General features: G+C 36.1%; 1 protein-coding gene across 2 annotated transcripts in view; it reads right to left on the reverse strand.

Moving 5' to 3' along the window:
- Positions 1-26768, reverse strand: part of LOC127446818 (E3 ubiquitin-protein ligase ubr3-like) — a 168332-nt gene that overhangs the window by 118542 nt on the left and 23022 nt on the right. For both annotated transcript variants that reach the window (XM_051708064.1, XM_051708063.1), the window contains exons 5-14: positions 15101-15141; positions 14839-14905; positions 13296-13426; positions 9614-9842; positions 7973-8152; positions 5127-5260; positions 3615-3701; positions 3455-3520; positions 2046-2135; positions 954-1082 (exon numbers count right to left, since the gene is read on the reverse strand). In XM_051708064.1, the coding sequence (XP_051564024.1) occupies positions 954-1082; positions 2046-2135; positions 3455-3520; positions 3615-3701; positions 5127-5260; positions 7973-8152; positions 9614-9842; positions 13296-13426; positions 14839-14905; positions 15101-15141 (1154 nt within the window). The remainder of the gene's footprint in view (positions 1-953; positions 1083-2045; positions 2136-3454; positions 3521-3614; positions 3702-5126; positions 5261-7972; positions 8153-9613; positions 9843-13295; positions 13427-14838; positions 14906-15100; positions 15142-26768) is intronic.

The following is a 26768-nucleotide window of genomic DNA, read 5'->3' on the forward strand; positions in this document are numbered from 1 at the left end:
ACGACTTCTGCTGCGATTCGTATGACATCTGTCGCAACCCGTACGTCAGTCACGACATGCGACCCACACGACATCAGGCACGAACCCATAAGACATCAGCCGCGACCCGCATGTCATCTTCCGCAACCCTTTATGACATCAACGGCGACCCACACAGCATCAGCTGCAACCCTGTATGACATCAGCCGCAACCCGCCTTCCGGAAAGACCTGTATGACTTCAGTTGCAACCAGTACGACATCAGCCGCGACCCCATCTGACTTTAGTTAAGACCCGTACGACTTCAGTTGTGATGTGACCCCTACGACATCATTCGCGACCCGTATGTCATCAATTGCGACCCGCACGACATCAGTCGAACGACTTCCGGTAAGACCTATACGACTACCACTGCAACCCGCATGGCATCCATCGCGACCCATACGACATCAGTGACGAACCACATACCGCACGACATCAGAGAAGACCCGTACGACTTGTGTGACTTCAGCCACAACCCATTCTACATCACCCGTGATCCGTATGACTTCAGTCATGACCCACGACACGCACAACATCCGGTAAGACCTGTACGACTTCAGCCACGATACGTGTGACTTTAGCTGCGACACATGTGACTTTAGACTTCAGAACAGAAGTGTTAGGTGACTTCAATATTGTATCTTGGGAACAATGTGTTGAAGGAAGATGTGTACCTTGAAAAGATGCTATTTATTGTCTCTAAAAAGACAATTAACAGAAATTGGTAAAACCCAGGCCCCCCGTTAAGAAATAGAGTGTGTACGATAATGAAGACTTTTTATTGTAAGTCTGTAACATTTTACATTTGTGCAAACGGCTGAGCAGGTATTTGTTTTTATTTGTTTTGTTTTAAATGTGTATTACTTTTTTGTTGTAGACGGATAATAAAAATAAAGTTTTTAACATGTTAGGTGAGTGAGTGCGTGTGTTACCTGCAGGAGGTAGATGTCTGGGTCAATCATAGAGTTACAGAAGTGAGACTGGACATACGTCATCGCCTGACCTTTAATCTGCAGTCCATTTCTCACCCACATGTTACTGTGGATCTCAGACAGACTGGCCTACAAACACACACAGATCAACTGACAGGTCAGATACAATATAGCATGAGTATCATAACACTGTCACATGACATCAGGTCACATGCCAGCAGTGAAACGAAAGACATCAGTTAAGATTTATGACAAACTCCTGCAATATTACACAACATAATGATCTCTGATTGAGGCTACTTAAACACTTATGCATTAAGGTCGTGCTTCTCAACTAATAGGGCACAGGTGTATTCTGATAGGGTTATGGACAGCAGGGGGAAAAAAACACAAAAAAAAAACCAATGCTAAATGTAAATAATGAAATGCAACTAATTATATAATTGTGTATTGTTAGGATAGCAAAATAAAAAGGCTTATCAACTTTTAAAAGATGGGAGAAAAGCTTCCCATATCTTTTGTTGTTGGTGGCTTCCAAGTCTGTGTGTTCAATAAAACTCTACAGTATAATTGATCTGTCACTTAGTAGAAGCAAGTCAAATTAATCAGTTGCCAACATCTGACAAGGTTGTGTGATATGCCCTCCAAACCATCAACAAAACTACACAAGGTAAAAAAAAAAATATGACCCAGACCATAAAAATATGGACCATAATATGTTTTGTGCATTGACTTATTGGTTGCCGAGAGCATAAAACCATTGATATTCAAGAGACATTTACAACCAAACACTTCAAAAACAAAGACAAAGTAAAACTAGAAAGTCAATTTACCTATTCTGCCTGTCATGTAAATAATCTTGAATACTGTTGGGCCTATGCAGCTCAATATTAAAACGTTTAAATGTTTGAAGGGATATTTTTTTAGCTTTGTAAGGTAAACAATTTTGGTACAGCGTTGGGTCGTTTACAAGATTACAAATGGCATCAGTGGGCTCAACATTCTGACATACACAGACTCAAAAATACACACAATCACCTGCTTGTTAGCAGATTATGAATTCTTCTGTTCACATGTTTATTCATGTAATACCTGTATCTGCAGTGGATGAACCATGATCTTCATCAGCATTTCCTGATCAGGCAGCAGACTGTCCAAATCCAGACCTTGACACTTCACTCCCTGCAGAATAAAATCAAAAAGATACAATTTATAGTCATGCTAATAAATGCGTAAAACAGACCAAATGCTGGAGCCAATTAGGGCTGTCAAATTAAAATGCGAAAATTCATTGTATTTAAGAAAAAAATGCACATTCGAATGCTAAAACTGTGCATTTGAATTTTGGATGTGTGCCAAGAACTAACAATGACTTCAGATCGATCACATTCTTGCGCTAAAAAAGGCTAGACAGAGTGCAACAAGATGTCTCAATATGCTTTTAAAGTTCTTTTTAATTAGACACATCATCTAGAAAACAGCACTCCTGCACAAGACGCTTAATAAACAAATATGTACATCTAGTGCGTTTACATCGAAAAACAAATGGATGGTTGCAAAAGCGTTCAGTGTGAACAGCCCCTTACAATTGATGGAGGTCATTGGCTGTTGTGTCTTGCTCTCTTATAAGCATTTCTTAGAAGAAAAAATTAGTTTTTTTTAAACGCTTTGTCAGGAAAGGAGTTCAACATCGCGTTTGGTTCTAGTCTGTTGTGTTCCGTCTGTTTGAACAGCCCCTTGCCTGGGCTCATAGTCTGAGCCGCTTCACCACCGAGTTCAGCCGAATACCACTGCTATCTGTGAATATTGCTACTATACATAAAACTGTACTGAGTAAAAAACAATGTGGTATTTCGCTGTTATTATGAAGCTTGAGTCTGGTGTAATAGAAATCAGTGCAAATGTAACACCATGTGAACTGTCTAATGAAGCGTTTTCCCTTCTCATTTTACTTTTGACTTAACATTTGAGAACATGGACAGACTAAAACTTTTTATTTATTTATTTTATGCACATTAGTTTAAAATGGAATGCTCTTTTTTAACAGCCAGGAATGTTCTTTGCAATAATATAACAAGGTGCAGTATGGTTTATATATATAATGCGCCCTCTTTTAGAATACTAAGGAAACAACGTCAATTTAATTTTGAAAATATTTAAGGTAAATATCTGAATTTAGTTTCTCAGCCCAATTGACCTAGAGCCAATTAAAGACATGACATCCAAATTGACCCCGTTTGCTTTCTAAATAAATCTCTATGATATTACTGTGCACAGTTCATCAGGACACACTATTCTGCATTCATCCATCAGTGCATGAGAGTGAAAAACATTGTGAATGTAATTTCAGGTTGCCTTTAAAAACTTAATGATGTCATCTTAAAAAAAAAAAAAAAAAAAAAACTTTTACTGTGTAATTAAAGATTTACTTCATGAAAGAGATCAATAACTGTATGGCTCAGTATTATTCAGCAGTTGTACATGTGAAATCTCTGAATTACCTTGCTGAGGAACATGGCATAGTATCGGTGAAGAGGTAGATGAAAAGTCAGCTGGTTGGGTGCAGGCTGAGAGAGAGAGAGAGAGAGAGAGAGAGAGGTTACTAACCACAGTGACATGTATCAGCATCTACTGTCTTAAATGTAAGCATCAGTACTGTACCTCATCCACAAACCCAGTGGCATCAAACCACATCTGTAGAGTTTCCAGACAGTACCGCACCACAGTCTTTGTGTACTCCTGTGTCTCCTGACAACACAACACCAAACAAACACTCATGAAAAGTAGTCAGGTTGGCTTTATATGAAATTTCAGAGAAATAGGAACGATTCACTTATGTTAACAGTTAGGAATAGTTTTATGAATTAGGAAAAATTAAAGCTTGACTGGAAATGATGCCCAATTAAAATACTCAGCTCAAAAGTTATATTTAATTTTCTTCAAACATCACTTGTCACATATTTCATCTCAAGCATGCTCATCACTGACACTTTTATCAACTTGGTTAACAAGTACTCTAACTCTTGGAAAAAAAACAAAAAAAACTTCAGGGGCAAAATGTGGTGGTAGAAGTGTGGCGGAAATGACGATGCAACTGTGGGTCATAATTTTCACCTTACATACAGACCTTTTTACTGACTTAAACGATAAAGGAATCACATACATTTCTGGTAGCTGCATTTTTATAACCAAGAACTGTCAAAGTAAAATGACTAGTGCATACTACGAGTCTAGCTAAAACACAATAAGGTGTCATTACTGAATCCTTTAAATAAGACTTCAAGGCAAGAACTTTTCTCAAAGGACATGAAGCGTTCCCTGAAGTGACTCATTTAGACGTGTACTATTAAACGAGAAAAGCGATGAAAGTGTTTCATTGTTTAGATGCTTACAATTATTTCCTCAGCTTTGTTGATTATAATAGGAGGGATCCAATTTTCCCAACCTTTTCACTGTTAACACTGCAAGAGTGTGACTTGCGTAGCTTCATTTATTATAAAGGGAGTGATTCAGAAGGACTCTTTTAGAGCCCGTAAAGCTAGACTCTATTAATCAAACCTTGAATTAGTTGGCAAAAATTTAGTTCACCTACAAGAGAAAAAAAATATCCTACAGATGTTAGTCCTGCGTGTTTTTTTTTTGTTTGTTTTTTTTCTCAGAAATTCAAATACTTTTATTTTCATTAGTTCCAGGCAGGGAGCATCCAGCCATCAAAGAACATGGTCTAAATTTTAATGCTGCCATTTGATGTCAATCATGTTAACGTTACTGGTACGAGTCTCGAAGAATGAAGCGACTCCCGCTGTTGTTTTGAATGAGTTTGACAACTAACCGGAAATATTCTAGCAACCAAGACATCACTTCCCAAATCAATGAATATCATTATAAAATTATGTATTTTTATTTAATTCTATGTTTAGATTATCAGCACTCTAAATATGCAATAATTTGTAGTTTTATAATAGATTTTCATGCTTTAATATTGAAAGTCTGGGTCAGGGACAAGGCTAAAACAGTCAAATCTATACATGAAAGGCATTTTTAAAAATATACCAAAAATAAATGATGATGGCCTGCTAAAAAGTTTCCAAGTCAGCTTTAACATGGCCTTCATATAAGCAATAAAAAAAGAAGAGTGTATCACGCATGTACTGTGTGTGTGTGAGACCTCACTTTGACTTTGCAGTGTGTGAGGAGACCCCACATGGGCTGAGCACACGCCTCCAGCTCAGCTGCAAACGCTGCGTAATACGTCTGAGACTCGAACTCCACGTGCTCGTTCAGCTCTCGCTTATTCAGATTCATCCCTGACACAGCGAAACATAGAGAGACAACAGACAACATCAGAGTGAACCACTGAAACCGATTGTGCTATTAATAAATCTAAAGTCACGTCACAGTAGGCTTTGAGAACACAAAATCAAATCGGACACGGCAACAGACAGCATATGATGTCATGCTAGAGGGCTTCTAGTTTTAATACATAATAAATCACAAGCAACAAATGATATTAAATTCAAAATGTTCAAGTACACGTCTACTCATTTCCTGTAACAAACAGGCAGCTTTGGAAATATTCTTTGTACTAAGCCAAGAGCTCAGCCGTTTTGTTAGTAACAGTTACATCCTTATTGTTTGGACTATTGTATATTCCTCTTTCAGTTTTGGTAATTACAGTTAAGAAATGACTAGTTCACATTTCTCTGCTGAACAATGACGCAACATCACTTTACAAGTAAATGGCTCATTCTTCAATTGGAGTGGCAAATTTGTAAAAATGCTTCTTATTTATTTAATAACATACTTTATTGCTATGCATTTAAAACTAGGTTATTATGATTTATCCAGTAAAATGGAAGCTTAAAGACATTTCAGTTTTTAAATCACTTTAATCAAATATTGGCAACACAACTATGTTTATTAGAAGGGAATTTCTGGGTTGTTCTAAAATTAGTAGGAAAATGCAACTTTAGGGATTTATTCAGAAAAATATTCAATTTAGATTTTGGAATTCAATTTAATTGCTTTATTGAAATGTCAGGTTTTTTTGTTTTTTTTTTAAGGCATTTTTCAGCTTCTACCCTATTTCTGACATAAATGTTTATTTTGATATAAATGAATAAAAAAAGGTTTAAAAAAAAAAAAAAGGTTAAAATCACTTTAAGATTTGAAAAAACATCAAATAAAAAGATGAACTGGCTCTGAAGAAAATAAATGTTGGGTACAATTTAAAGTAACACCACAGACAACTTTCATTACGCCAATGTTTCTGTCTGGGCAGTTACTATGGAGCCTCAGACAAATCTGCACAAATCTGGATTTTTTTTTTTTTTTTTTAAATGGAGGCTTCCTTCATGATTTGATGTTTTAAGGTCAGGGGACATAACACCACAGACATTCATTTTAAGAACACATTTTTTGTAAAATAAATCATAAAATATATTTTTTTCTTGTTACATATTAAATTAAATCTATTTTCGTAATTTTACAACTTTGTGTTAAAAATGTTCTGTTGTTACAATTACATCCCAGGACACCTCTTTGAGGTTCGGTGTATCAAATATGATACACAATGCTTGACAGCTCCTGTTTCACTCTCTGTTCAAGCTGATGAGCCAGACAACCTATAGTGTGTAAAATAAACATGTTTATGGCACCATATAGTGGTTATTTGTGAAAAACTTGGTCAGTTAAAAAATGGCGGCTGACTTAAGTGATGTTAGGATAAATGACATTATATTTTAAAAGTTCAAGGTAACATTAGAATTAAAGTTATTGATATTTTTTGAGAATAAATGTTTGCTTTATAAAACTAGCCTATCATTGTTTCAAAGCACTATGTTTAAGTTAATAAATTACAATGTTGAAATTCTGTATCATATTTGATACATTAGGCTTTACAGGTTAAATATGCCATTAGCACTATGTTATGTATCTGACAGAAACTTTAAAAAGTGTTATATTTATATTATTATTGTTCTTTCCTCTTGAAAGACTAAACAGTAAACTTTGTTATAATTAATATATATATATATATATATATATAAGAAAAATATTATATTTGTTTTTAGAGGGCAAAAAGGTATCTCAAATTTCAAATATGACAAATTTGAAGACATGTTGTAATAGACAAATAAATGATATAAATAATAATTATATGAATGTATATGATATGCATGCCTCTACAACCTTAAATCTATGTTGAAAAAAAAAACAGGACAGTCAAAATATTATAAGGAAGATTACTGAAATAAAACTTTGTAATTTCAATATATGTATATAAACAAATTTAGTCAAAAGGACAGGGAAAAGAGACTTAACTAATGTGGCAGAAAATAAACATTTAAATGCTGTGGAAGAAAAAAAAAAAAATAGTAAAAACACCAAATGGGAAACACTCATCTGGTAAACTAAATGGAGGAAAAACTAAAGCATAATCCCTAAAACATAACGTTTCAAATAAGATACATAAAAAATAAATAAAAAAAAAATGCCCTTTTTTTTTTTTTTTTTTTACGATTTCATTATATATTTTGTCTAATAATACTAAAAACAGTTTGTCAAAAATTTGAATTGTCAGACAGTTATTTCAAATGTCAGGCTTTACAGGGTTAAACACAATAAAATATGTATTTTAAGACAAAAATTAAACAAAGCGCAAATTGCTTTTACCCTACAGAATTCAAATGTGCAAACATTTTACGATTAATAGTAAAGTAGATTTCTATTGTTGCAAAGTAGAGGGACACCATTTGAATAAATGAATAAATGACCCAAATACATCATGACACAGCTAAACTGAAGTGTCAATTTTAGCATTTAATGTTTACAACTTTGACTACATTCTTATTATTTATTTATTTTTTTTGATTTTTTTTTTTTTTTTGGTCTGCTTTTTAATTCAAGTCTACTCATTTAAGTTTAGTAAAATGCTTTTAAATTTAGTTTTAGTATAAGGTAAGAAGCCTGCTTTAAAACCCCATAAAATCCCTTACAGGATTTCCTTTAACTCAACTGACCTTGAAAGAAGGAGACGAAGCTCATCCAGAGCAGCAGCAGAGAGTGATCCTCAAGGAAGCGCTTGGCCACACTTTGGTGTGAGAGGATATTAATAAAATCACTAACTAAAGGCCAGTAGGTGTTATTCTTCAGTAGAGCTTCACCACAGTTCACCACCACATGACGATTGTTCTCCTCATCTGTCAACACAGATCAAACTCATTTCACAACATGTCATTTCCAACTACGTGACCTTAAAGTCATTTTACTTCAGATGGTGAAGCTTCATTCTCATTCTTCATCTATCAACTGCTATGATTGCTGTAACCTTTACTACATTAGTCAGCAATAAATTACTGTTAACTATTGGCAAGATTGGGGACTGGGGATTGCAATTATTTCCCATTAACACGTGTTAATGGGAACGCACGGGCAGCCTATGAGGAGGTCGACCAGGTGAGTACCCGCAGGGGGCGGCGCACATCGGTGGCTGGGCGCGCGGAGATGCTGACGTGGCGCAGTCATAGTCGTGCCCGCGCCACTCCCCGCCCGCCGAGGGGTATGGGTGACCTTGTCAAACAGAGGACAAACTGTGGTTAGCCTCGGGCGGGGGGGGGCGCCACCACCCCCGCCTCAGACTCAGCCTTCTTGCCGCTCTCATTTCTATATATTTCCTCTTTTTGATTTGGGGTTAAATATGACCTGGACATTTTCTTGACAGGTTTTGTGAGATTCACCCTACTATTTTTAAAAATAGTACGTAAAAAAGATTGTGGTATGCAACAAGAAAACAATTCAAAACTATATTGTTGTCACATGCCCACATATTATTGCATGTTTAATTCAGTGGCATCCGGTTACATCTGGTAGACTATTTTTGATTTTTATACCCAATTTTGTGTAAAATGTCTTAACGTTGGCTGTTCTTTCAAATAATGAGTCAAGAAAGAAATGTTAAAAATTACAGATGGTATTATTTCTAGTGATCGACCAGTATGATTTATTTTTATTTTTTTGTCGATATATGCAGGATACATATCACATCACACAATTTAATATGACAGTAAATGGCATAAAATTGCAAAAAAAAAATTTTTAGCATTATATTTACTCAATTTCACAAAAAAATGTAAACTTTGTTAAAAAAAAAAAAAAAAGTGTACATTTTAGATGATAAATAGCAGATTTTTCAGCTTCCTATGAGAGCGCCACAGGAATAGATACTTCGCTGGAAGAAATCGCTGGATTTGCCCAAGCTTTGTGAGGTATGTGAATTAAATCTTTGAAAGATATGCAATTGTTTTTTTTTTAAATGAGATGTCCACATGATATATGATTGAAGTTTTACTGCTATTTGCCTTTTAACAAAAAAAAAAAACAAACAAAAAAAAACAAGATTTGGTACATTATGCAGGACTTTTAATTATAAACAAGCCCAAAATACATCTGGGACTCATACTTTGAAATGTCTGGTGCTCCCAGTTGTGAACTCACTGACAGCTGATTTAATGTATGATTTGCTGATAAAATGACTCTAATTTAACTGCTAACCTGAGTTCAAACCATTTTATGAATCTTTTTGGTTAATTCACTAAAAAGTCTGGCTTTTCGCAGTCCACACACAGCATACATACTGCAGAAATAGCATGAGGTCTCTTTACCTTGCAGTTCACTCTTGATAAGGCAGCTCTCCATCATGTACAGGAGCACAGTGACCATGATGTCCAGCAGCTGGCACTCCTCAGTGACATGTCTTGCCAGCTCCTCGTTACTGAAGAGCTGCACGCTGATGTGGACGATGCGGTTGGACATGGTGTCTGACTCATGACTCTTCATAAGGGTCTTCATGATGAAGGCGTAGTGCTGAACAAATGTTTTAGTGAACATGATCTTTGGCACAGAGGGAGAAAGCACACACAGGATGAAAAACTCAATAAAGCCCACCAAATGGAACACTGTAATTTTACACTGGTAAAACAAAAGTAAATAAAAATGGAGAAAATATTCACTTTAAAGGATCATACTGTATGTACAGGGTCCAAAGTTAACACCCACCTAACGGGTAATGCATGTAAAAATGGGATCTGGCAAGTAAAATGCAATAAAATTTAGCTGGTAACTTTTTAGAAACTAAGGATGTCACCATGTTGGTTCCAAGTCGATACTCAAATTAAAAAGATGGAACTATACCAGTCTTTCTGCAGTACCGGTAGTAATGTGCACCAACTCATCTTGGTGCCCTTGCGATGTCTGACTGACAGATGGCTTCTTGGTGAGGTATTAATTTGGACACGGTCAGTTATGTATAAAGTGAAAGTTAACAGCGGGACATAAAAGTGGATTTTTATCAAAAGATCGGATCTGTGCAATGTAAATAAAAGACAATAAAAAAAACTAGACAGCGGCATTTCTATATTAATCAAACAACAGTAACAAGACAAAGAGAAAACCCACATACAGCTCTTGGCTGGATAACTTTATTAGCTTTAATAAGTATTAATGTATTATATTTAATGATCATACGCTGAAGACTACAGAAGTAATAGAAGTAGTGTTAAATATTCTTCCCTTTCATTATTATTTTTTATTTCTGAATATTCACCCAAAAACTTGATGCAGCTGTTTGGCCAACCTAAAAAAAAAAAAATACTTCAAGCCCCGTTTTCTTAATTTGTATCAATTTTTTTTCATGTCTTGAATAATTGGTTTAATTAATTGGCAAATTAGTTGGTAATCGTTTTTGCTGTGGTATCGAAATTGGCATCGAGAATCGTGGAATTTCACTGGCATTGGTACCAACTACTGAAATTTTGGTATTGTTACAACACTTTTAGGAACTGCAACTGCAATTAGGAACCATCTGTTTTCAAAGGAATATTGCAGGTTCAATACACGTTAAGCTTAATTTATCTTTACTTTAAAAAGATACAGTGCGGCACTTACAATGGAAGTGAATGGAGCCAATTTTTGGAGGGTTTAAAAGCAGAAATGTGAAGCTTTTAATTTTATAAAAGCACTTACTGGTACATTAATTCTTCAGTGAAAACGTGTGTATTATTTGAGCTGTAAAGATGTTTAAATTGTCATTTTTGGGCTTTGCTGTTACATCGTCATGGTAACAATTTTGTAAAAACTGGATAAAACTTTACAAAGAAAAGGTCAGTAAGTGATTTTATCACACTAAAATCATGTTAACACGCATGCTGTTTTAGTTCTTGTGGCTATAATTTTGAAACAGTGAGTATTTTAACGTTTACTGATTGGCCCCATTCACTTCCATTGTAAGTGCCTCACTGGAACCCAGATTATTTTCTCCCTTTTGCTCCCCAATTTGGAATGCCCAATTCCCAATGCGCTCTAAGGCCTCATGGTGGTGTAGTGACTCGCCTAAATCCGGGTGGCGGAGGACAAATCCGAGTTTCCTGAGACCATCAACCCGTGCATCTTATCACGTGGCTTGTTGAGCGCGTTACCACGGAGACATCCACCGTGGCATCCACGCACAATTCACCACCCGCCCACCGAGAGCGAGAACCACATTATAGTAACCACGAGGAGGTTAACCCATGTAACTCTACCCTCCCTAGCAACCGGGCCAATTTGGTTGCTTAGGAGACCTGGTTGGAATCACTCAGCACACCCCGAACTCGCGACTCCAGGGGTGGTAGTCAGCATCTTTACTCGCTGAGGTACCCAGGCCCCCTCTTTTTTTCTTTTTTCTTTTTTAAGAAAAAAGGAGGGATGCGTTGAAATTTATTTTGTGGTAATCAGCATTATGCCACAAATAATGCTTAAATTGTATTGAACCCAGAATATTCCTATAAGATCAATTTTTTATGAAAATTCTACAAATGATTTTGAACTGACTAAAAAGGTTAAGGTTAAAGGTAGTAAGTAGAACAAAAAATAAAAAATCTCAGATGATATTACCTTCCGATAAAATTTACTTATAATACATGGATTGATCACAAGAATTATATTTTGACCGTCCCTTAAGTAAGTGATGTGAGAGATTTAAATCAGACATACAGTACAAATGATCGACTAAAGAATCTGTCATCAACATCTGTCATGACTCATGCATCATCTAACCACTTGTACCTAAGTGCAAAATGTACATGTATCTAGGATATATATATATATATATATATATAAAAAATAGGTTCAAAATCATATGTTTACATTAGGGATGGGACGATATGGTTATCTCATGATTCGGTTCGATATAATCTCGATTCCATATAATAACACTTAAATGACAAAATATTACAGACAATTGTTTATTTTCTGAAAAAATATTTGAGCAAAATGTTCATTATAATTTCTAATCAAAATAAAGTTCTTTAATACACAATATAAATGCTTAAATAATAAGTTTAAATAATAAGAGTTTCTCTATAAGAAAAGATCACAAACTAATGTTTTTAAAAATAGTGAACTGAACCTGTCCTGAAAAAAGTATATTTTAATAATTTGTTTGTCATTATTATTATAATCACATTTTAACTTTGTAAGAATACAAAAATTCTACATTATATTAATTAATGTTACATTATGAAATGGTATTTATAATAATGATATGAGCTATCACTGTTTGAAATAATGTGTACAATTCACAAGTAATAACATTGTTATTACATTTGTTTAAGAAACACTAAAAAGGTTACTGTCACTTTAAGAGTTCAACAAGCGGCTCACAGTGTTCCGGTTCGTTTAGCGCATCCATGCTGTTTGAGATTAAAACTAATATTTCTTTTTACTTTTTTATCTGTCTGTAAAGAACAGAAAGGATATTAAGACACATTATTCAATGAAAGTGGAGTCGCCTCAACTTTGATGGACACACATTACACGGAGGAAACGATCCGTTTTAAGCTCAAGCACTTTTCATCAAAACAAGGTGATTTTCCAGGTATTCCAGTACTTAAATTTCTAAAGCTAAATTCAAGCACTCTAAGGACCTTGTGTGACCCTGTAAACAGTGTAGAAAAAAGTGCAGTAGGGGACAAATCAAACAATAGAGAGATTATGATGTTTGACACGTTATTTCATTTATGATCACATGGACAGAAAACAATGTTGCAAATTTCGAAATATCAATTTATGCTGTCATTTGGTGTCATTTTTTTGGTTCACAATATATCAAAATTTGATATATCATCCCATCCCTTGTCTTCATGTGAGAGATGCAATTTCACTGAGAGAGATATGATGTGATATACCATACACGATGCTACGACACAATTTATCATACATGAAATTGACACAATTTAATAAAAATAATGCTTTGCAAACATTAATTTTGGACCACCCCATATGTAGCAGTTGAACCGCATTAAATACCTTGTAGTCCTGATCTGGCAACATGTTGAGCAAAAATGTGACCATCTTCTGAGGAAATTCATACTTAATAGTCCAAAACAATAACTCTTCTAAAAAACATTTATGCTTCAATGTGTCCATTATAGATGGATCTGTAAAACACAAGAAAACAGCAAGAACATTTTACGGTTATTGTTCTTCTAAATTATTTTATAGGAGTAAATAACAAAAATATATTGACCCAACAATGAAATATTCTGTCACTATTTACTCAACTTTATGTCATTACAAAAATATATTACTTTATGTTCCCACTTTATATTAGGTGTTATATTAACTACTATTTACTAACATTAAAATACATACAATAAAAATGTACTTATTGTGTAACTAAATTTTATTCTGCTAATTCTCACAAGACTCACATTTGCTGCAACTGACATTGAGGTACAGGTAGGTATAGGGTTTAGAGGTTGGGGTAGGGTTATGGTTTAGGATTAGGGGTTATGGTTTAGGGCATGGGTTAGGGTTAGGTTTAGGATTAGGGGTTATGGTTTAGAGGTTGGTGTAGGGTTATGGTTTAGGTTTAGGATTTGGGGTTATGGTTTAGAGGTTGTGTAGGGTTAGGTTTAGGATTAGGGGTTATGGTTTAGAGGTTGGGGTAGGGTTAGGTTTAGGATTAGGGGTTATGGTTTAAAGGTTGGGGTAGGGTTAGGTTTAGGATTAGGAGTTATGGTTTAGAGGTTGGGGTAGGGTTATGGTTTAGGATTAGGGGTTATGGTTTAGAGGTTGTGTAGGGTTAGGTTTAGGATTAGGGGTTATGGTTTAGAGGTTGGGGTAGGGTTAGGTTTAGGATTAGGGGTTATGGTTTAAAGGTTGGGGTAGGGTTAGGTTTAGGATTAGGAGTTATGGTTTAGAGGTTGGGGTAGGGTTATGGTTTAGGATTAGTGGTTATGGTTTAGAGGTTGTGGTAGGGTTATGGTTTAGGATTAGGGGTTATGGTTTAGAGGTTGTGGTAGGGTTATGGTTATGGTTTAGGATTAGGGGTTATGGTTTAGAGGTTGGGGTAGGGTTATAGTTTTGGATTAGGGGTTATGGTTTAGAGGTTGGTGTTGGGGTATGGTTTAGAGGTTGGGGTAGGGTTAGTTTTAGGATTAGGGTTTAGGGATTGGGGTTCGGTTAGGTTTAGGATTAGGGGTTATGGTTTAGGGGTTGAGGTAGGGTTAGTTTTAGGATTAGGGGTTAGGGTTTAGGGGTTGGGATTTGGTTAGGTTTAGGATTAGGGGTTATGGTTTAGGGGTTGGGGTAAGATTAAGGTTAACAGTCTAACTACAGATGTAATTAAACGCAGGTACTTTAAATATAAGTAGAATGCAACAACATGTATGTATATAATAAGTACATTGTATCAAATGCTTAAGTACATAGTAGTTAAAGACACCTAATATAAAGTTGGTCAGACTTTCTTCAAATGAACATAAAACAAGAAGTTTATATATATATATATATATATATATATATATATATATATATATATATTTATTTATTTATTGTTTTTTTCTACCTTTGGTAGTGTTACTGAGCTTGACTCTTTTCCTCTGGCCCACACCCTGCAGTCCATCCTGATCCTCCTGACAAACAAACACATGAAGCGCTTTCACTCTCCTCAACAAAAGCCAGAACTGAAACAGTTCATGACATAAAAGTGGCAAAAGGAAGGCTGCATTCTCAACAATGGCACAAAGGAAAGATACACCCCTCTGTGTTTGTTTTGATTGGTTGCTGGGTCACACATATATCTATCCCAGAAGACTGCATGTGCCTACCTCTTTGCTAGAATCCTCCAGACTGGCAGCTGCAGTGGCTCCTGAAATAATAAAAGGATGTAGTTACAAACATGTTGCAGTCTATTAAACCAATGTTATCATGTCTGAGTCTTCAGAACCACCTTCCTATGAACAAAAAAGGGTGAAAACATTAAATATTTACTGCAGTGTTAAAGAAGCTACTTAAAAACGGCTACAAACCACTCATAATTTAAAGTGTTACAGTAAAGCTATTCTTTTAGATAGCTACACTACAAGCTACTAACATAAAATGCATTGATGCTGAATCATTCCATTTCAACTCAACCAGAGGGCACCGTTTTTTTTATATTTTGTTTTTACTGCTGAAAGAAAAACATAAAAGATGAAAGCCAAAATATGAAATAACATGGATCAATACTTTCTTTGTAATCCAATATGATGAAGAGAAGGGTCAAGGTTACAATTTTTACCCATGATTTTTGAGCAAAACTAAAGGTCAAAAAGATTATCTTAGAAAGGTGGCTGCATCATTATTTTATTTTTACACAAAGATAGGGACGTCTGTTACTAAAATCGGTTCAATTCAGCATCACTTGCTGTTCAGATTTCCTTTTCCTTAAGAAAAAACAAATTATTTATATTTCTTTAGAAAATGCATCAACAAAATACATAAAAATCACCCAAGTTTCTGGTTGATTTAACATGGAATAACCCAAATATTTAAAAGGGATAAACATATTATATACTGTGTATATAAAATAATATTATATACACTGATCAGCAACAACATTAAAACCACCTGCCTAATATTGTGTAGGTCCCCCTCGTGCTGCCAAAACAGCGCCAACCCGCATCTCAGAATAGCATTCTGAGATGATTATTCTTCTCACCACAATTGTACAGAGCGGTTATCTGAGTTACTGTAGACTTTGTCAGTTTGAACCAGTCTGGCCATTCTCTGTTGACCTCTCTCATCAACAAGGCATTTCCGTCCACAGAACTGCCGATCACTGGATGTTTTTTGTTTTTAAATTCTAGAGACTGTTGTGTGTGAAAATCCCAAGAGATCAGCAGTTACAGAAATACTCAAACCAGCCCGTCTGGCACCAACAATCATGTCACGGTCCAAATCACTGAGATCACATTTTTTCCCCATTCTGATGATTGATGTGAACATTAACTAAAGCTCCTGACCCATATCTGCATGATTGTATGCACTGCAGCCACACGATTGGCTGATTAGATAATCGCATGGATGATTGTTGGTGGCAATCTCTCAAAAACATAACTTCAGAACTACTAATATCACAGCTTGGGCTGTTTCTAACATGTTATTGGAGAAACAAAGATGTGTGTGTGTGTGTGTGTGTGGGAGAGAGAGAGAAAGAAAGAGAGAGATATGGAGTGTGTGCGATCAACTGTTGATGATGCTGTAGTCTGTTAGTCAGCTTTCTGAAGATAATGTCATTTTGGTGAAATTCATCCTATTTTCTCAGTGGAAAAATAGCCGTCCAAGCAGGGGTATTCCTCTCTATTTCACGGTAGCCGGTGCGCAAGAGTAATTCACCATAGAATCCGCAAAGTCCTCCGCCATTTTGTCCTCTCCAATGTGGAAAGTCCGTTAAGATGTAAGCGCCTTGAGTTTGTGTAATTAATCAGTCTGTTATTTCTCTCAGCTGTGATGAGCCTTAATGCTGAATTTGTTCGTTTAAAGCCGTTTAAAGTTATTTCCTAGCTTTAGTAGTGTAGAAGTAATACGAGCAATCACGTAGAGTGATGCTGACTCACTTCACATCACCAACTGTCTCATATTACACACAAAAATGGTCTTTTGCCTCCACCTGCTGGCTAAAATATGTAATGTCACAAAATTAAATGTAAAGAGACAGATGGCTCTTAACACATCTGCACTGCTCTTACACTTTAGTTTAGAACGGCACGAACACAAGCGGAGTGATACACACAGTGAAGCGTCCGAGTGATGATGGTGTGAGACATCAGTATTCATGGAACATCTCTTTGTCCAATCAGATATATATATATATATATATAGAGCTCTACAAAAGTTTTAGGCACTTAAGATGTTTCAAAAAAACATATGTCTTAAGATGGTTATTTATATCTTCAGCTTTAGTGTGTCAAAAGGAAATATAAATGTTAGACTCCCAAACATTACTTTTGCAAATAGAAAAGATTTGAATAGAAGAACAGGGTGCTCTGCAAGAGATGGCATTGCCCTCACAAAGCTGAATATTGAGTCAGTCTGGGATTACATAAAGAGACAGAAGCAATTGAGACAGCCTAAATAGATAGAAGAACTGTGGTGAATTCTCCAAGAAACTTGGAACATCCTATCTGCCAACAACCAAGAAAAACTGTGTCCAGGTGTACCTAGGAGAATTGGTGCTGTTTTAAAGGCAAAGGTGGCCACACCAAATATTGATTTAGCTTTTTTATGTTTACTGGACTTTGTTTGATGTTAAGTGATAAATGAAAACTATTTATCTCATTATTTTTGAAGATATCCTCACTATGCAAAATTTTTCACAAGTGCCTAAAACTTTTGCACAGTACTAATATATATATATATATATATATATATACACACACACACACACACACAAACACAAACTCTCAGCCAAAAGTTTGGAATGATGTATGGATTTTGCTGTTTCGGAAGGAAATTGGTACTTTAATTCACCAAAGTGGCATTCAACTGATCACAAAGTATAGTCAGGACATTACAGATGTAAAAAACAGCACCATCACTCTTTGAAAAAAGTCATTTTTGATCAAATCTAGACAGGCCCCATTTCCAGCAGCCATCACTCCAACACCTTATCCTTGAGTAATCATGCTAAATTGATCATTTGATACTAGAAAATCACTTGCCATTATATCAAACACAGTTGAAAGCTATTTGGTTCATTAAATGAAGTTTAACATTGTCTTTGTGTTTGTTTTTGAGTTGCCACAGTATGCATTAGACTGACATGTCTTAAGGTCAATATTAGGTCAAAAATGGCAAAAAAGAAACAACTTTCTCTAGAAACTCGTCAGTCAATCATTGTTTTGAGGAATGAAGGATACAATGCTTGAAATTGCCAAAAAAAAATGAAGATTTCATCCAAAGGTGTACACAACAGTCTTCAAAGACAAAGGACAACTGGCTTTAATAAGGACAGAAAGAGATGTGGAAGGCCAGATGAACAACTAAACAAGAGGATAATTACATCAGAGTCTCTAGTTTGAGAAATGTATTTGGCTAAGGTGTACGTAAACTTCAGACTTCAGCTGTATATATATATATATATATATATATATATATATATATATATATATATATCACACACACACACACACACACACACACAGTTGAAGGCAGAAGTTTACATACACCTTAGCCAAATACATTTAAACTCAGTTTTTCACAATTCCTGACATTTAATCGAAGAAAACATTCCCCGTCTTAGGTCAGTTAGGATCACTACTTATGAATGTGAAATGTCAGAATAATAGTAGAGAGAACGATTTATTTCAGCTTTTATTTCTTTCATCACGTTCCCAGTGGGTCAGAAGTTTATATACACTTTGTTAGTATTTGGTAGCATTGTCTTTAAATTATTTAACTTGGGTCAAACGTTTTGGGTAGCCTTCCACAAGCTTCTCACAATGTTGCTGGAATTTTGGCCCATTCCTCCAGACAGAACTGGTGTAACTGAGTCAGGTTTGTAGGCCTCCCTGCTTGCACACACTTTTTCAGTTCTGCCCACACATTTTCTATCGGGATGAGGTCAGGGCTTTGTGATGGCCATTTCAATACCTTGATTTTGTTGTCCTTAAGCCATTTTGCCACAACTTTGGAGTTATGCTTGGGGTCATTGTAAATTTGGTACACCCATTTGCAACCAAGCTTTAACCAAAAAGTATTATCTTTGTCCCCATGTGCACTTGCAAACTGTAGTCTGGCTTTTTATGGCAGTTTTGTAGCAGTGGCTTCTTCCTTGCTGAGCAGCCTTTCAGGTTATGTAGATATAGGATTTGTTTTACTGTGGATATAGATACTTGTCTACCTGTTTCCTCCAGCATCTTCACAAGGACATTTGCTGTTGTTCTGAGATTGATTTGCACTTTTCGCACCAAACTACGTTCATCTCTAGGAGACAGAATGCATCTCCTCGGTATGATGGCTGTGTGGTCCCATGGTGATTACACTTGCGTACTATTGTTTGTACAGATGAACGTGGTACCTTCAGGCACCTGGAAATTGCTCCCAAGGATGAACCAGACTTGTGGAGGACCACAACTTGTTTTCTGAGGTCTTGGCTGATTTCTTTTGATTTTTCCATGATGTCAAGAAAAGAGGCACTGAGTTTGAAGGTAGGCCTTAAATTACATCCACAGGTAAACATCCAATTGGCCAATTAGCCTATCAGAAGCTAGTTGGCTAATCCCCTAAAGGCTTGACATAAATTTCTGGAATTTTACAAGCTGCTTAAAAGCAACATTAACTTAGTGTATGTAAACTTCTGACCCACTGGAATTGTGATATAGTCAATTAAAAGTGAAACGATCTGTCTGTAAACAATTGTTGGAAAATTTACTCATGACATGCTCAAAGTATATGTCCTAAATGACTTGCCAAAAATATAGTTAGTTTGTTAATATGAAATCTGTGGAGTGGTTAAAAAATGAGTTTTAATGACTTCAGCCTAAGTGCATACAAACTTCTGACTTCAACTGTGTATATATATATATATATATATATATATATATATATATATATATATATATATATACACACACACACACACACACACATACATACACACACACACACACACACACAGTGCATTCAGAAAGTTTTGAGACCCATTTTTCCAAAATTTCTTATGTTGCAGCCTTATGCTAGAATGCTTTAAATTATTTTTTTCTCACCAATCAACACTCCATACCCCATAACGACAAAGCAAAAACCAGATTTTTGACAACTTCGCAAATTTATTACAAATAAATAAATGAAATATCACATTGACATAAGTATTCAGACCTTTTGCTCTGAAACTTGAAATTTAGCTCAGGTGCATCCCATTTCTCTGGATCAACTTTGAGATGTTTCTACACTTTGAATGAAGTCCACCTGTCTCAAATTCAATTGATTGGACATGATTTGGAAAGGCACACACCTGTCTATATAAGGTCTCACAGCTGAAAATGCATATCAGAGCAAAAACCAAGCCATGAGGTCAAAGGAACTACCTGCAGAGCTCAGAGACAGAATTGTGTCGAGGCACAGATCTGGGGAAGGCTACAAAAAATGTCGGCTGCATTGAAGGCTCCCAAGAGCACAGTGGCCTCCATAAATCTTAAATGAAAGAAGTTTGGAACAACCAGGACTCTTCCTAAAGCTGGCCGCCCGGCCAAACCGAGCAATCAGGGGAGAAGGGCCTTGGTAAGAGAGGTGACCAAGAACCCGATGGGCACTATGGCTGAGCTTCAGAGATCATGTGTGGAGATGGGAGAAACTTGCAGAAGGACAACCATCACTGCAATACTACATCGATCTGGGCTTTATGACAGAGTGGGCAGACGGAAGCCTCTCCTCAGTGCAAGACACATGAAAGCCTGACTGGAAGGACTCACAGACAGTGAGAAACAAGATTCTCTGGTCTGATGAAATGAAGATTGAACTGTTTGGCCTCAATTCCAAGCATCATGTCTGGAGGAAACCAGGCATCGTTCATCACCTGCGCAATACCATCCCAACAATGGTGGTGTTAGCATCATGCTGGGGGGTTGTTTTTCAGCTGCAGGGACTGGGGGACTGGTCAGGGTTGAAGGAAATCTGAACACAGCAAAATACAGAGATATCCAGCAGCGCGTTTTCGTTTAAGCACCCTTGTTAACAGATTACACCCTTCACATTGCAAGCGTTAGTCATGAGGTGAAGCATCCCAGACATGGCAGTGAGCTATTTTTGCCGTGTGGCTCACTGTGGACTCAGCGGCTCTGGGTGTAGTAGAAAATTAAAATAATCAGGAAATTATAGAAGAAAAAAAAAACAAAAGCAGATAAAAAATATTTAAACCAAACCTACAATACACTACAATTTATAGTCTGCACGCATGCAAACACAAAATAACTAAATAATGGAAAGAATAAATAAATAAACTGCGTGACTTTTGCCCATGTTGTATATATACAGAGACAGTTTAGAAGAGACGGACCACTGGTACTAAAATGAATGGGAAAAATTGGAATGCCCGCTTTTCAGGTAAAAGAGCCAATCACCTTTTATATAAAGATATCACCTGTCAATCAACTCAAGAACGTGCATGCACATTAGCTGATCCAGCCTGAAAAAAAGTGTTTTTTAGCGTAATCTGAGGTAAAGCTGTACAATTTATGATACTATTGTTGTCAGATTTTACTGCTGACATTAAATATGTTCTTTGATCATTATCATGACCAACCATTTTGGAAATTTCAGTCTTTGCCCATTCAAGTAGATAGGAGCTGTACTTTTATGCCACATGTTTACAAAAAACAAGATGCCCAGCCTGCTCGAGAGGGTTCCAAAGATGACCGCAGACTGGACTGACTTGACTTGAAAGGGACTTTGTTATTTTAACCAATCACGACCAAGTATGCTGATAAACAAGTGCAAGTGACTGCCCGCCATTGCCAAAGGAACATAGAAAAGAGACGTGGTCAATGTGAAAGCCCAAACGCAACACGTTGCTCACACCTTGCTCACGGAGAATGTATGAATCCGGCATTAGGAACAACTCTGTGAATGTCCTTGAGTGGCCCAGCCAGAGCCCGGACTTGAACCCAATTGAACATCTTTGGAGAGTCCTGAAAATGGCTGTACATCGACGGTCCCCATCCAACCTGACAGAGCTTGGAGGATCTGCAGAGATGAATGGCAGAAAATCCCCAAATCCAGGTGTGCAAAGCTTGTCAGATCATACCCAAAAAGACTTGAGGCTGTAATCGCTGTCAAAGGTGATTCAACTAAGTCCTGTGTTAAGGGTCTGATTACTTATGTCAATGTGATATTTATGTTTTTTCTTTTTAATACATTTTCAAAGTTATCAAAAATCTGGTTTTTGCTTTGTCATTACTGGGTATGGAGTGTAGATTGATGTGAAAAAAAATAAAGGGGTCTGAATACTTTCTGAATGCACTGTACACACACACACACACACACACACATATATATATTCACCTTTGGCTTGCTCACTGGGGGTCTAAAGACAAATAATCTATTTTTTTTAAGGCATAATATATAATAATGTCAAACCACACAATAATGAACGTAAGACATTACAGCATTATTTTCTATAAAGCTGCTTTGAAATGGTGTTGTGAAAAGAGCTATAAATTTTTTTTACTTGACATACAGTATAATATATGTGCCTGACCGATTTATCGGTAGCCTTTTACAGATATATCGGTATCATCGTATATATGTTTTCCGATATGCGCAGATATGAAAACTTTTTTTTCAGAGCATATAATGCAGAAAATAATGCTTGGGGTGATTTAGAGTTGGTGTTATAACGTAGTTTGTCCAGCAGAGCGTGCTACGACTCCACTGTTTACAGAGCTGAGCTGACGTGGTTCTGCTGACAGAGTTAAGCGGTGACTTCACGATAAGTTGTTAACTAGTTTGTGAAATACATACTGGAAAGTTAATAAACAATGATCCCATCATTTTCCCTTTTCAATGTAACTAATATAACGTTAACCCTGTCCCTGACAACCATGTCACTCATGTTTATCACATCTGTTTGCCATGTTTGCCAGCTATAGTTTGTCAATGCAGTAAGTAATGTAGCAGATTGAAAGGTAAGCATTAGAGCATCTTTTTGCAACTCAACAGACAACAGTGCGGTGGTGGATTGTGTCTGATGAGTGTTGATTTCACGCTATGTTGTTACCTAGTTGGTGAGATGCAATGCTGGAAAATAAACAACGTCTATCGTTTACTCTCTGTGACAACAAGCTTATAGCTAACTAGCTAACCACGTAGCTACTTTCATACCTTGTCAGCTGAGTGGAAGCTAATGTGTAAACATGTATTCACCAAACTGTTTTGTTCAGGATTCGCAGTTTGGCACTCCCTTCAACCGAAAAATTCCAGTCATTGCATTTATAAAATGTAATATTTAAAAGTCTGGTTTTCCACCGTTGAAAGTTTCCCCTGAACTTGTATAGCAGAATATGGTGTAACACCGCTGCTGCTGTTTATCTCTTGTCTCGGCAGGTGTAAATGCTTCTTGTTTTACAACCTACTGGCAGTATTAAAATAGTCAGCATTTGACTGATACGAAACAGTACTGATGTTTATTTAGCTATAATATTAATTGATTCTTTATTTAAATGGTCAGCAACTGACTGATACTAAACATACAATAATGATTTTTATTTAGCTATAATTTTAATTTATTCTTTATTTAAATGGTCTGCAACTGACTGATACTAAACATACAGTACTGATGTTTACTAAGCTATTTATTGTATTTTTATTTATTCTTTATTTTCTCAGAGTTCATTTCTAGAATTTGCTGACAATGTATAATAATAATGTCAAATATTCTTTGATAAAAATATTTAAGAAAGCATCAGTATATACAGGTTTTTTAATTAGGGTCACAGCATCTCAATTCGGCTGACAGCATTTAACTCGAACAAATAAATGTACACTAAATACCCTAATCCTAATAAAACAAAACAAACACCATACGATATATTCTAAATAAATTAAGTTTAAAACATAGTACAGTTGTGGCCAAAAATATTTGGTAAATATGAGAAAAGGCAGATGTGAAAAATATATCCTTATTGTTTATCCTTTTGGTATTTCATTCAAAATGTTCACACAAATCTATACTCTAATAGATATCAAACAATTCCAAACATAACACAAGTTTTATCAAAAACAAATATTTTTGTCAAATATATGTGACACAATTATTGGCACCCTTGTATTCAATACTATGTGCAACCTCCTTTTGCCAAGATAACAGCTCTGAGTCTTCTCCTATAATGCATAATGAGGTTGGAGAACACATGGCAAGGGATCTGGTGGACACTCCTCTTCAGTTCACCACACAGGTTTCTATGGGGTTCAGGTCAGGGGACTGGGATGGCCACGGCAGAACCTTGTTTTTGTGGTCAGTGAACTATTTTTGTGTTAATTTTTGATGTTTGTTTTGGATCATTGTCCTGCTGGAAGATCCAACCAGGGTCCATTTTAAGCTTTCTGGCAGAGGCAGTCAGGTTTTGATTCAGTATCAGTTGGTATTCGATAGAGTCCATAATGTCATGTATCTGAACAAGATGTACAGGACCTCTGGCATACACAACGTTAAAGATCCACCACCATATTTAACCATGGGCATGAGGTACTTTTACATATGGCTACCTCTCTGTGTGCGCCAAACCAATCTCTGGTGTTTACTGCCAAAAACCAGTTTGACCATAGAACCCAGTCCCATTTGAAGTTGCAGTAGTGTCTGGCAAACTGAAGATGCTTGAGTTTGTTGTTGGATGAGTGCAGAGGCTTTTTTTCTTGAAATGCTCCCAAACAACTTGTGGTGATGTGTGTGATGTCTTATTGTAGTTTTGGAGACTTTCTGACCCCAAGACCCAATTAATTCCTGCAATTCTACAGCTGTGATTCTTGGAAAAATTTTGGCCACTTGAACCATCCTCCTCACCGTGCATGGAGACGATATAAACACACGTCCTCTTTCAGGCCGATTCGTAACATCTCCAGTTGATTGGCACTTCTTAATTATTGCCCTGATGGTGAAAATGGGTATTTTCAATGCTTTAGCTATTTTCCTATAGCCACTTCCCATTTTGTGAAGCTCAACAACATTTTGCCACACATCATAACTATATTCTTTGGTCTTACCCATTGTGATGGTTGACTAAGGGAATCTGGCTTGTGTGTTACCTCATACATACCTCTGTGAAACAGGAAGTCATGGTTGAACATTTTCATGTTCCTTGTCACCCAGCTGTACTACAAAATGTAAAATATGAATGGGAATATACTTCAGATATATTTTACTCATAAGAATTTCTACGGGTGCCAGTAATTGTGGCAAACATGTTTTGGAGAAAAATATTTATTTAATTATGAGATTTTTCCTCCTTTCAATTAGTTTACTTCAACTAAAGTTGAATATTTTGAATGAAAAATCAAAAGGATAAACAATAAAGACAAATTTTTCACAGCCTCCTTTGCTCATATTTACCAAGGGTGCCAATATTTTTGGCCACAACTATAATGATTTTATTATAAAAAAAAAAAGAAATCACTTACTCCTCTTAAAATAGAATACGCAGACAATAAATTACCAACTAAGCCTTTATCAGCCAAATAACAAAGGACAATGCATCTACGTGAACTTCCGCAGTCAATTCAGGATGGAATTCAAAGACACTTCAAGTAAGTTTGTAGTTGAGTACTCTAACCCCCCCAAAAAACGAGTAATCAATTACTTGAAATGTAGAATTTAAGTTAGTAGTTAAGAAGTTAAGTTAGTTAACGGTTTTTGTTTTTATAAATGCATGAACAACATCTAAATTAAAAAATGTCAAACAAATTGCACATTCAAAGACTTCCGAAGCAATATGGACACTTTAAATAATGACAGAATTTTCATTTTTGGGTGAACTATTCCTTTAACAACATCATGTACATGTCATAGCACCACACAATGCACTGAATTGTAATGGCAAGATTTAGGCGAGATGCAGTTTCATTGTTGCCCACAAACAAAGGCACAAGGTAAAACCAATTTGCGTTATTCATGTAGTGTTTTTACAAGTCGAATATTTAAAGCTGAACGAGGACTCAATTATTCGATAACTTGTGCACATCCTTAACACTTACAGATAATTACTAATCTTATAGTTCAATTAATATTCTTTAGTTTTAAACAATTGCCCACCAACATCTCCTCAGTTTACTCAATTAGCACCTGTCTTGTATTTCACATAGAACAATAACTAATATTGGTATTAGACATGCCACAATATCATAATTTTCACACCGGTGCGGTTTTCATGTTCAATCCGACTAACCGCTGGTTGGGCGCTAAGTGGTACTATGGGGTATTTTCGTTAAGCAATAGCCTACACAATAACACAAGGCAGCTTGATTTCAAACTTGGAACTTTATTTTTTATTTATTTAAACTAAAAATTCAAATGAAACTGGAAAAAAATGAAGTGCAATTAAAATGTGTGTTGTTCAACTTTTTGAAAGATGGCTTTTCAACAGTTGTGAAGGGCAACATCTCTCTGGCAACGAACCTTGTAACTGCATCCGTGCATCCTCTCCATCTGGGCTACCAGTCGGGTATTTCGTTGTGCGGGCAAATACATCACTTATTGTGGGTTGTTGCGGGTTTATTGTTGGTGTTTTATTACTTTTCATCCCAGGACCCAGTTTAGCTGCTTTGGAAGGGTAATGACTTTAAGTGTGTGAATAAATTTGTTTTGTTCCCTTCTAGGGCTGGGCGATATTAAAGAAATAGGTTCACGATATTTTTATAAAAACTTTTTTTTTTTTAATCACAGTATCCAATTACATCGTCAACCCCCTGGCTGAGGTATCGGTGAATATTCTTGCTTTAGTGATTTTGCATTGAAAATGTAATTCT

This window comes from Myxocyprinus asiaticus, chromosome 10, assembly GCF_019703515.2.
Source record: "Myxocyprinus asiaticus isolate MX2 ecotype Aquarium Trade chromosome 10, UBuf_Myxa_2, whole genome shotgun sequence".
Taxonomy (NCBI): domain Eukaryota; kingdom Metazoa; phylum Chordata; class Actinopteri; order Cypriniformes; family Catostomidae; genus Myxocyprinus; species Myxocyprinus asiaticus.